Below are 13,069 nucleotides of genomic sequence, written 5' to 3' on the forward strand. Positions count from 1 at the left end.
CTGCGCCTCACCACAAAAACCCTAATCCTCCTCCACTCGCGATTGGAACAACCATCCTCCTGCCTTCACTAGAAAAATAAAGCCTCTTAAATCTGTCACCTTAAAGAATTTTCATTACTGCATTTATGCAAATACCAGTAGTTCCTCAAGATCTGGTCCCCAAAGTTGCATTACTTGAGGCCTCCTTGTACTTTCCCAATGCAACCTTAATCTTATTCACTAGAATTCAATTGCAAAAATCTCCACTGGATACAAATTCAGTTAAACTCTGAAAGATCTCCCAGCCTTAACTAGTTCTACCAAGCAATTATTCACAATTATCGCCACTCATGCACATACAGGCATCAGGATAACACTGAGAATGTTTCACCCCAGTATCTTTGCCTTCACTCATCCCCTCCACCCCTCCTTTCCTAAAGCCCCCAACACACCCTTTCTCCAACCATAACCACACTCCTTTCCTATAGATGTTTGACATGAAGCTATCATTTGCCAAAATAACCCCTAAAATTCTCACATAACAAACTAAAATCTATTTATGTCTTGCAGATTTCTTAAGAACCATGATTCCACCATGTCCATCCTAGATATTTCTATGATGACCGGTTTTGCTCCAGATACAAGTAGTCTTGATAAGGTAAGTTCCAATCAGATAGCACACGTTGCCTGCATTCACATGACGTTGTCAGTCAAAGGGTTAACATCCACTATTGGTGTCAGGGAGGCTAACGTTGGGGGTGACTTCTGGCTGAAGGCAGGGTTACTTAAAACACTTTTGGTGCATTCTTACCAGCGACCACTGTTGATATATAGTAAGAAGACCTCTGGGTTTCATACAAGACTTTCTAAGACAACTGGAATCATTTTCATTCAAATTTGAAAAGAAAAATCTTATGGCAAATTTGATTCAGACAAAGTGAATTTTGAAAAATGTGCCGTAATGCGCACAAATGTATCCAAATTTACATTGACATCTAATGATGGGAATTGAAAATATTTAAGAAGTGAACATTTCCTTTACAGCTAAAGAAAGGAGTGGACCGATACATCTCCAGCTTTGAGATCAACAAAGGAGCATTTGATAAGGGGACATTGATTCTGTACTTGGACCGGGTAAGAATATTTCCATGTGGTGGGGGGTTGGGGGAATCTTGTCTACAACAACTTCTCTAGAAGAATGAACTTCTTGTCTGACTTATGGTTTAGGAGACTTGTCCTTTTAAGCTGAGAACGGTTGCTCATTTAGCATGTAAAAGTTATCCAGGCAGCTTATCAAGTGTCTTGTCTATTTAAAATTACGTTTCTGAACTCGGCCCTTTATATTATTAAATTTTATTTGTGGCATGAATATCTAAATAGTGCATTGTTGGTTTAGAATAGATCAGCACATGGTTTTCTGTAAATTTACTGAAAATTCTGCAGTACGATCTATATAGACTGTCAAGGGTGGCCCTGCAACCCATGTCTCCCAATGCAGGCGCACTCGTATACCTCGGTGTGCCCCTCTGCACCCGTTGCCTCACTCATCTCGCCGGGTTCCAATATGTCTCCCGTGGCTCTGTCAAAGTTAAATGGCCTGTTCGCTGATTATTGTACCAAGCCGCAACAAGTCAACCTGATTTGCAACGGGCTCTGGTGAAAACCAGGTACCACTTAGACTTCGGTCCCAGGTGTCGGCTTACGTCATCATTTGCGGTGGAACAGAGGATCCAGCCATCTTGTTGTGCATCCATCTATTCTCCAGCACTGTATGGGTGGATGAGTTTGAAGATACCAATTTGATAGATAGGAGTTCCACCTCTTGGGCCAGGGGTCTCCTAATCCATCTCACAGACAAGAAAAGACATTCATTCAGCAGCATTTTAGGAGGATAAATACATTTAATAATTAACAAATTTTGATTTTCTCATCCAGCATGCATTCTTTATGTAGTCAATGCTCATCAGTCATTACATAGAGACGTTTCGAGTTGTGTTTTTTCCTCATAGATTTCCCATAAGGAGGAGGACTGCGTGAAATTCTACCTTCACCAGTTCTTTGAAGTTGGACTTATCCAGCCTGGTTCGGTCACAGTGTATGACTACTACTCTCCAGGTAAGATACGATTTACAGTATCTTCTTTAGGTACTCATAACTAGTGATGAGTGTGGAATCAGGTCCCAAAACCCAGATGTCACAAACCTGACTCACCGGAGTCCACACACGGGGATACCTACTCTATGGATTCCCAGAATTTAGCCCTTAAGCTCCGCCCACTTCCACAAAATGGCGTCCTAACGCTAAATTTACTCCACGCAATCTCAGCCTCCAGCCAATCCACTGCCACCACCCACGAGTTACTTACGCAAAGAAGGCCGTAGGCACCTCAACCACACAGACAATGCACCCTGATGATAACTCAGCACATGCACTCACTACTTACACGATATTACAATGATAAATTCACACAGAACATGCAATCGCTTACTACATGGACTATGCTAACATTGACCTCTGGTAAGGTAATTCCCTTCAGAGACTCAGATTCTTTAAGGCTACAAGCAGAGAATAATTAAAAGAATTTAATTTACATAAAAATGCAGTACACTCAAAGAATAAAATTGTCAGATAAAATGAAAAAGATTAAAAACAATACACATACGATACTTACAAACAGTGAGGGAAGAAAGAAACAAAAAATTCTTCATTCTTCTAGTGAAATAGGAAGAAATTCTTTGGCCCGAGGACAGGGCATAGACATCGATCCAGACTTCTAGAGTTATATAGAGTCCTCAGAACTGAACAACTTTATGTGGCTGCTTCACTAATATAAACCCAGGGGATTTTTGACCCCCACCCCTGGCTGTAATGTCATTGTGAGGGGGAGTTTTTCTATCCCCCTCCCATCAGTGGGGTACTTTTTGGGTCTGGGTTTTTATCAAAACCCCATAACTTTTGAATGGAAGATGGCACAATTGTACCAAACGGGCACGTTATTCCTATCTACCACATACCAAACTCGGGGTGTCCTAATATCAGGGGTGTTCTGCTATTGGCTGCCTTCCCCTGTATCTAACATTCTGATTTTCGGTCCAGGAGTGTGTCTAGACCCCATAACTGCCCTGTGTAACTGGGGATCCATAATTATGAATTATGCCCCAGTTATGGACAGCTATGATAATACCTTTGTCTGAATTTGGAGGGAAAAACTACAGTCTGCTGCTTCTTTTCATCCCTCACTTCCTGGACCACTCTGGCCTAAAGTGTCAATTTCATCACCTGGGGAAGTGCGCGTTTCTCGCGTTTTCAAACAGAGACTCCCTGGGGTGCTAGGCACACACTGCCAGGTTCCTCTTCCTGGCAGATTGTAAAACTGGTCAAATGGAGTCTAATGACTCAGAACAGAACAGAATGAAACACCACAAAAAAAGGAAAAATAAAAAAAAAATAAAACAAACAAACAGTAGAGTGGTAATAGTATTATCACACCAGACTTCAGGCAAAAGTTAACTCTTGAAAGGCAGGTTGTAACAGAGCAGGAGGAGCTGAGCAGATTGTACATAGTGTTCTACCTGCATGCAGCATGTTATACAGCAGGAGGCACCGAGAAGATGAGTGTATGATTATTGTTTAGATAGGATTCCATATAACTTGTATTTCATAGGCTTTTTCAACCCCATAGGAATATCAGTCGCCCTCTGTAATGAACCCTGGAAATAGGATTTTAACTCAATTTTAATTAATTTTATTTACCCAACAGAAAACCGTTGTACTAAGTTCTACCATGTGTCGGAAGATAGCAAACTCCTGGGGAAGATCTGTAGCGGAGAAGTCTGCCGCTGTGCAGAAGGTGAAGGGACACAAACATTTAGGGGAATTTTGGAGGAGCCATAAATGTTTTTGTTTCGCTACAATTAATACATTCTAAATTATTCTTACATTTCTAAATATTTATTTATCATGCATTTTCTCCCAATTTTTTTAAGCGAATTGCTTTATGCAGCAACAACTGGATGAAGTGGATTCTCTTGTTCGGTTACAAAAAGCTTGTGAAGCCGGTGTGGATTACGGTGAGATCCCTATAATTTTTTTTAAAAAAATAGTTAGATCTTCAAAGTCCACGATGGTCTGATATTAACTTCATTCCATATTTTTGTATTTTTCAAGATTTTATTTATAATTTCATATTAAAATATGTAATTCTAATTAAAGTTCCCAATCCTAAAACAAGTGCTCGTGCCCGAACCTACGTTGTTGGAACATTGCAGGCTCAGTTCCCAGAACTTCATCCAGAAGTTTTGGTTTGTTGTTTGAGCTCCCCCAGATTGCAACCAGTGATATCATCAATAGCAGGTGTTACTTATTTGAATTTTGTTGGCAAAGCCATCGGCGGCGGTTAAATACCATTGGTACTGCCATTTTCCCTAAAATCACTGCTTCCTGTAATGTTGTTGGGCAGTGAGGACCCCTAGGGAAAATGGTGCCATCAGCATTTAATCGGTAAACACTTGGAACCAATGCCACCATTTTCCTGAGGATTGTCGCTCCTCATGATGTCATTGTCTTTGCCAGCAGTATTTAACGACAGCACCAATTGCAAGTGTTACAAGTTGGGGTGAGCGTTCAGGTTCCAATAAAGGTTTGGGTACAACAAAACACGCCCAAACCTTTACCTTAATGTGTGTGCTCCTCCCTAATCACAGAATCCCCACTCTGATACCTCTGGAAGCCAAATTAAAATTTATGGTAGAGCAAAGCTCTTATCCTTCTAATCCTGTAGTACGAGGCCTCGAGACATGTTACATCCACCTCTACCCTCAAGTTCTAGAACTCATGTATAACAACTACATCCTGTCACTACAATGACCCAACCGCTTCCATTCAACAACCATTTTGCTCTATTACAAATAGAAGGCAGATAGAAAGAAGTATGACAAGACTACACCGCTGACCCGGTATTGACACGAGTTTCGGGAGTGAAGTATTATGCTGACTATGTTGTCTAAAACCCCAGAGACACATAGCTTTGCATGGGAGCTGAAAACACAACAGATTATACACTAAGTTTTTAACAAAGTTTATTCATTTTTTTTTATTTTTGATTAAGATAAAATGTGAAAATAATTCATAATTATTGATTACATTTGTTTTATTTACAGTTTTTAAGACTAAACTGACTGACATTCAGAAGGGAGATAACTATAACATCTATGTCATGAAAATTATCACAGTCATTAAAATCGGTAAGTTACACGTTGTATATATTAGTAAACAGGAAAAGCAGGTGTGGGGAATTGCTCTGGTAGATGATTTGTAGCAGTGCAGGAAGCAGGGACACATGCAGAGTTAAAGTCCAAAAATCAAGTGTTTATTCACACTTCCTTGACAAAACACAAATTTAGCCTTGGCTTAGGCACATACAAAGTACCAAAAGTAAACCCTGCCCGGCTGGGCACTGCCTAATACAATAACAGCACCTAACTATACATGTACCAGGCTGCCTGGCACACACTCTTAGCCAGAAATATTACAAGAGGCACTCAGTTACCTTTGCTGTGTGAACACGGTCCAGCCTCCAGCTCTCCAGGTAGTGCCTCTCCTACTGCTTCTGGCCTGCAGACTACATCAGGCTCTAACGAGGCCTGTGCCCCGCACCTGTGGGCTATACAAAAGCCCAGGACTGAAGCCCGGATGGAGTAGGAGTCCCACTACCAGCCTACCCCTACTCCATAATAAGCAGGCCCAGTATGGACATTACAAAGGTGTCTATGCTAGCGAGGCCAACATAAACCAAACAGACTTTTCCTGCTCACCTCATGTCTGCTTTAACCCTTGGTTTACTGCAGACAAATCCAGGGCTTTTACCACCTGCATATTATCTGCCTGTAAGACAGATAGCGGTTTTCCCAAATGACACCGCTCACTTTCTCACACAGGTAAGCAGGAGAAAGAGGCCACATAACAAACACTTTAAATAATCAAACTAAATGGTGGTCCCTTGAGTGTAATGGTTACCTCAATTTATAATATGTTAAAGAGGACCTGTCACCCCATTTATCGGCACTAGGAGCTGCTTACTAAAGTAAGCAGCTCCTAGTGATTGATCAAATGCCGCAGTGTTAGAGTGATAGCGTTACAGGAAATCTCCGGTAACGCTATCAAACACTGTGGCGGGGTATAGTGTAATTGTCGGATGTATTCATGAGGGCAGTCAATGCCGGCCTATGGAGCGAGTGGGGCGGTCCGGGGTAGAGGCAGCGCCTCGGACCGCCCCACTCGCTCCATAGGCCGGCATTGACTGCCGCGCGCTAGGCTGCAGTCACCGCCCCTAGTCACGCCCCAACCCCGCCGCCTCATGAATACGTCGGAAAGCTTTGCGAGCTGTCCGACAATTACACTATACCCTGCCGCAGTGTTAGATAGCATTACCAGAGGTTTCCGGTAACGCTACCACTCTAACACTGCGGCGTTTGTTCAAGCACTAGGAGTTGCTTACTTTAGTAAGCAGCTCCTAGTGCCGAAAAATGGGGTGACAGGTCCTCTTTAAGTCCTGGGAGACTGTGGCAATAATTTGGTGATTAAATGAATGTGGGATTATTAGGGGAAGGAAACAGCAGATCTTAAAGACAACCGGAGACCCTACCTGACATGGAGGACAACCGGAGACCCCACATGTTCCAGCCATCGATGCTTAAAGATGTCTACGTGACAATAGGACACATAATTTCTTAAGAAATTGGGCAGTCTTTATTGGTTAGGGCTTATTTTGAAGATAATGAAAATCAAGAATTATTTGAAAATAATTATATTGTAGAAACTGACAAATACATGTTATTATATTTATATTTCCAGTCTATGCTCCTTCATTCTCATTATATCTGCAGGTACAGATGAAGTGTCTGTTGATGATGAACGTAATTTTATTGCTCACATCAAATGTAAAGATGCCTTAAACCTGGTGATTGGCCGAGACTATGTGATCTGGGGAGTGTACAAGGATGTGTGGAACACCGGCTCTGGGTAAGTGGTTGTAGAGATAAGAATATTATGACGGCGCATGAGAAAAATCTCAGAATCAGTATCTCAAGAAGTCACATCCCAAAGTCATGTAACATTTTATTACTACAACTTTTTAAGTCATCAGTTGCTAATTTTAAGAAATTGACATCACAATCGTCACTCGTGACTTTCTATTTCTCAATGTATTGGACTAAATCATCACATATTTAGAATATGAGAATAGAATAACCTGGGCAAGAATTTCAAAAATAATAGAAAGAGTTCTTGCCCTGCCCTGACCTCCTGCTTTGTGTTGGACTTTCATCACAGAATTTTATCCTAAAGCTGGGACGTGTCCCCAAAACTTCTAGCCAACAGTGGCCTCCTTGACCACAGTACATAAGAGGAATTACATAGATACGTAGGAGGAAGTAATGTGGTCACAATATGGTAATATCGATGCAATTTGGTTTTCCAGAATTCCTGAAAACCCCTGCAATGCCAGAACTTAGATATTATGGGCGACCTTCTGATAATTTCACCTGTTTGATTCCCTTACAGATTTTCCTACATCATAACTAGGGACACTTGGATTGAGATGTGGCCGACAGAACGGGAATGTCAGGATGATGAATATTTTGACCTTTGTGAAGAATTTGCCTCATTTTCGGAAGAGTTAGAGTTCCGTGGCTGTGTCAGATATTAGTACCCATCTCTATTTTCACATTCTCTCTGAATCCGCTTTGTATTAACTCATAAAGAAATCGCCTTTGTGTCCAATTATTGCAGATTATTTCTTTTCCCTCAAAGCTTCATTTCCTTGCGGTGGCAAGTGAGGATGATTGGTGACCTTCTGATTGGATCAACAAACATATGTAGCAATCAACATCTTAGAGCGCCTTGTGAAAGTATTCAGCCCCTTGAACTTTTCTAACTTCTGCCACATTTCAGGCTTCAAACATAAAGATATAAAATTGTAATTTTTTGGTAGAGAATCAACAACAAGTGGGACACAATTGTGAAGGGGAAATAAATGTATTGAATATTTAAAACTTTTGTAAAAAAAATAATACACTGAAAAGTGGGACATGTGATATTATTCAGCCCCTTTACTTTCAGTGCAGCAAACTCCCTCAGTCAATCTCTGACTGATCCAATGTCGTCCTAAATGACAATCCACCTGTGTGTAATTAGGTCTCCGTATAAATCCCCCTGCTCTGTGATGGTCTCAGGGTCTGCAGCATGAGGGAACACACCAGGCGGGTCTGTGATACTGCTGTGCAGAAGTTTAAAGCCGGATTTGGATACAAAAAGATTTCACAAACTTTAAACATCCCAAGTAGCCCTGTGCAAGCCATCATATGGAAATGGAAGGAGCATCAGACCCTGCAAATCTACCAAGACCAGGCCGTTTAAACCTTCATCTCAAACAAGGAGAAGACTATTCAGAGATGCAGCCATAAGGCCCAGGATCTCTCTGGATGAACTGCAGAGATCTACAGCTGAGGTGGGAGAGACTGTCCATAGGACAACAATCAGTCACTGCACATATCCTCCCTTTATGGAAGTGGGTCAAGAAGAAGCCATTTCTCAAAGATATCCATAAAAAGTTTTGTTTAAAGTTTGCCACAAGCCACCGAGGAGACGCCAAACATGTGGAAGAAGGTTTTCTGGTCAGATGAAACCAAAATCCAACTTCTGTCCACATTGCTAAATGATATATTTGGTGTAAAAGCAACATAGCTCACCCCCCCCCCCTGAACACACCATCCCCACTGTCACAAATAGTGGTGTCACTATCCTCACTTTCACACATGGTGGTGGCACCATCCCTACTGTCACACATGGTGGTGGCACCATCCCCATTGTCACACATGGTGGTGGCACCATCCCCATTGTCACACATGGTGGGAGCACCATCCCCGCTCTCACGTATGGTGGTGGCACCATCCCCACTGTAACACATGGTGGTGTCACTATCATCACTGTAACACATGGTGGTGGCACTATCCTCACTTTCACATATGGTGGTGGCACCATCCACACTGTTACACATGGTGGTGGCACCATCCCCACTGTCACACATGGTGGAGGCACCATCCCTGCTGTCACACATGGTGGTGGCACCATCCACACTGTTACACATGGTGGTGGCACCATCCCCACTGTCACACATGGTGGATGCACCATCCCCGCTGTTACACATGGTGGTGGCATCATCCCCACTGTCACACATGGTGGTGGCACTATCATCACTGTAACACATGATGGTGGCACCATCCCCATTGTCACACATGGGGGGAGCACCATCCCCGCTGTCACACATGGTGGTGGCATTATCCGCACTGTCACACATGGTGGTGGCACTATCCCCATTGTCACACATGGTGGGGGCACCATCCCCGCTGTCACACGTGTTGGAGGCACCATCCGCACTGTCACACATGGTGAAGGCACCATCCCCACTGTCACACATGGTGGTGGCACCATCCCCACTGTCACACATGGTGGTGGCACCATCCCCGCTGTCACACATGGTGGGAGCACATCCCCACTGTCACACATGGTGGTGGCACCATCTCCACTGTCACACATGGTGGTGGCACCATCCCCACTGTCACGCATGTTGTAGGCTCCATCCCCACTGTCACACATGGTGTGTGAACATCCCCACTGTCACACATGGTAGTGGCAGCATCGTGGGTTGGGCTTTTCATCCGCAGGGACAGGGAAGATGGTTAATATTTATGGGAAGATGGATGGAGCCAGATACAGGACCAGTCCGGAAGAAAACTTGTTGGAGTCTTTAAAAGATCTGAGACTGGACAGAGATTTATCTGCCAACAAGACAATGATCCCAAACATAAAGCAAAATCTACAATGGCAGGTTCACAAATAACATATCCAGGTGTTAGAACGGCCAAGTCATAGTCCAGACCTGAATCCAATCGAGTGTCTGTGGAAAGAGCTAAAAACTTCTGTTCACAAACGCTGCAACCTCCCTGAGCTCCAGCTGTTCTCCAAGAAAGAAGGGGCACCCCAAGCCTGATACCTGAGACCTGATACCCCAAGCGACTTGTAGTTGTAATTACAGAAATGGGTGGCGCTATAAAGTACTAACTTAAGGGTCCAAATAATATTGCACCACCCACTTTACAGTTTATAATTTTTTTACAAAATTTTAAAATATCCAATAAATTCTGTTTCAAATCAGGTGTTTGCTATCACTATACAGATGCTAGAAATACAGATGATGCCATAAAGTGACCATATAGCGGTCAGATACTATAGATGAGCCATAGGGACACTTCCTACGATACAAGAGAATAAGGCACTGATCAGACGTGTGCTGCCTATAAAATCTTATTTGTTCATATAACTGGAAATGTAGCAGCACTTCTGCTTCCTGAGACTGCAAAGAAAAATGGTGCCTCCCCTCCGATGTAAAGCCATGGTCTCTAAGGTCACATACACATGTTGCATTGAAATTGTGTTTCGAAATGAAATTCAGGGGAATTTCTCATGAACGGCACTGATTTCACATTGCAAATAGTGAAGTTGTCACTTTTAAGAAGCAAAAACTGACGTAGGACCGAGCAGCTCCCGGATGTGCCCCTTAGTGATACCACAAAGTGCCGTCTGGGACAAAGTTCTCAACTGGCTGTATGGTATGTGCAACCCTGCATAGATAAAATGGATTGCTTGGGTTTCAAAAATTCTTAAACTCTAGATGTTAGGGCTGATTTGAACATTGCCTAAAAGAGCAGCATCCCACATCTACAATAGTAAGGAAACCCTTCACACCTTACTGAGACTGGCTGGAGCTTTCATCCTGCAGGTTTGAGTTGGCATTTTCAGTGAAATGCATGTGATTGGAGTTCCAGCAGGAAAAAATTGCATGCCGCACCAGGTATGGATAAAACCATGAAAAAAATTTTATTCCAAAGACTTCTTTAAAATGACAAGGAAGGTGTGAATGAAAAAAGACGGAGCATCCTGAATGACAGAGAGTGCATATGCTGACAAGTGGCCTACGCGTTTCGGGCGTACACGTCGCCCTTACTCATGGCTGGTTTCTAAGCAAATGAAGCATGGGTATATATAGTCTCATTCACCTGTCGCCTCATCGTGCTGATGATATGCACATGGTGGAGAAGGTGAAATACAACCTTACAAACATGATATAAAACCTTTACACAAGATTACAGAAAGTTACCGACAAATATGTTATTCGTTCCTATATCACATATATCACATAACTATATATTCTCGTTACCAAAGAAAGTGGTCACTCACTTGGATGAAACATTGACCCGAGACTAATCCGGAAGTGTATCCCGGAGGCGTAACAGGAAGTATGACTCCAATGTCTCCATGGTAACATGATGCCAAGATTGTAAGGGATCTGGCTTCGTTCTGCGAGATCCGTGAGAATCAGGGCAGAACGAGGAAACACAGATCTTTACAGGTAAAAAAATATTGATGAGGACCTTCTAGTGATACAAATTCATTAAGGTTATTATTTAGAATAAGGGGATAAGAAGGGCAAAATATTAATCAGTAAATGGTATATGCTTTGACAAGAGATGATAATCAGAGCACAGAAAAAGGAAAAGAAATAACTACAGAGGGTTACAGGGAATTTGAGTAACGACTTAAATGTGGTATTCCGTATGTAAAAGACACGTGTATTGGAGATATGATCTAATAGCGATCCTATACCCTTATGTATCCTGAAGGGAAAAAAGGGATCAATAATGAAACATTAGTTCCCTTCTAAAATTCATGCCTACCGGGAATCTGGTATTGAGGGCAAAGATCCAGTATGCCTCCCGATCTAGTAGCATTTTGTGTCTGTCCCCTCCTCGTTGGGGAAGATGCACCTGTTCTATAGCGAATGTTTCCAACGAAGCGACTCCTCCCTGGTGACGCTCAATAAAGTGTCGTGCCGCTCCAGAGAGGGATCTCTTCCTATCCATTTGTTGAAAAGCATTAAGCTTGTTCCAATTACGTATATCTCTAAGATGTTCCAGGAATCTTTGTTTGAATTTTCTGGTGGTGCACCCAACATAGAACTGGGTGCAAAGGGTACATTTGATTATATATACCACATGATCAGAGTTGAAATTTAAAAAATCTTGTATATCATGTGATTGTGTGTTTTCAGAGTTGGAGAAAATTTTGGTGGGCGCAACAAAGGAACAGGTCTTGCATGGGTGCGAGCCACATCTAAAGAAACCTTTGTGGTGTAACCACATGCGTTTATGTCTGTTTCTTGTACCAAAGTAACTTGGAGATATTTTATTACCAATTGTAGATGATTTTTTAGCTATGACTTTGACGCCATTACTTAATAGTCGTGATAGTTTTTCATCACTCTGCAAAATAGGTAAATATTTTTAAAAAATATTTTTAATGTCTGAGAATTGATTGGAATATTGTAAAGTCAGACATGGGATGTCTTGTTTGTATTGTTTGTTGGTGGACTTCGATTTCTCTTGCGTTTAAGCATGTCTTTTCGGCTTCTATCGGAAATGGCAGTTTCTGCCCTACTTAGCATCCAGTTGGGATATTTTCTGTCCCTGAGCCTACTTTTAATTTCAGAGACCTCTCGTGTGTAATCCGCAGTATGGCTACAGTTCCTGCGTGCTCTGTTCATTTCTCCTATAGGAATCGCCTTAATGACATGTGTGGGATGTGCACTATGCGCATGTAGAATGGTGTTTCCTGCGTTTTTTTTGCGATAGGTGCATGTGGATATGGTTCCTGATTCATCTACCTTTAACTTTAAATCAAGAAATTCCATGTAAACCTTATTTGTGGAAAAGGTGAATCTTAAATTGTATTGGTTGTCATTAATGAAATCCATGAACACTGGTACGGCAGACACATCTCCGACCCACAGAAGTAGTAGATCGTCGATGTATCTGCCGTACCAGTGCACAGCATCACAAAAGAGGTTATTGGTTGAGAAGATAAATTCCTCCTCCCACATCGCCATCACTAAATTCGCCAAAGAGGGGGAGAACTTTGCCCCCATCGATACCCCCTGTATTTGTAAATAGTGGATATCGTTAAACATGAAAAAGTT

At 42.3% G+C, this 13,069-nt stretch overlaps 1 protein-coding gene across 3 annotated transcripts in view; it reads left to right on the forward strand.

Moving 5' to 3' along the window:
* The window catches only part of LOC140128232 (A.superbus venom factor 1-like), a 177,922-nt gene extending 170,051 nt beyond the window's left edge, over positions 1–7,871 (forward strand). For all 3 annotated transcript variants that reach the window (XM_072149786.1, XM_072149787.1, XM_072149785.1), the window contains exons 34-41: positions 550–637; positions 1,024–1,113; positions 1,989–2,094; positions 3,740–3,829; positions 3,966–4,049; positions 5,139–5,222; positions 6,864–6,999; positions 7,540–7,871. In XM_072149786.1, coding sequence (XP_072005887.1) covers positions 550–637; positions 1,024–1,113; positions 1,989–2,094; positions 3,740–3,829; positions 3,966–4,049; positions 5,139–5,222; positions 6,864–6,999; positions 7,540–7,684 — 823 coding nt within the window. In that variant the 3' untranslated portion in view covers positions 7,685–7,871. The remainder of the gene's footprint in view (positions 1–549; positions 638–1,023; positions 1,114–1,988; positions 2,095–3,739; positions 3,830–3,965; positions 4,050–5,138; positions 5,223–6,863; positions 7,000–7,539) is intronic.
* Positions 7,872–13,069: the final 5,198 nt, after the last annotated feature.

The sequence above is a fragment of the Engystomops pustulosus genome, chromosome 4 (genome assembly GCF_040894005.1).
Source record: "Engystomops pustulosus chromosome 4, aEngPut4.maternal, whole genome shotgun sequence".
NCBI lineage: Eukaryota > Metazoa > Chordata > Amphibia > Anura > Leptodactylidae > Engystomops > Engystomops pustulosus.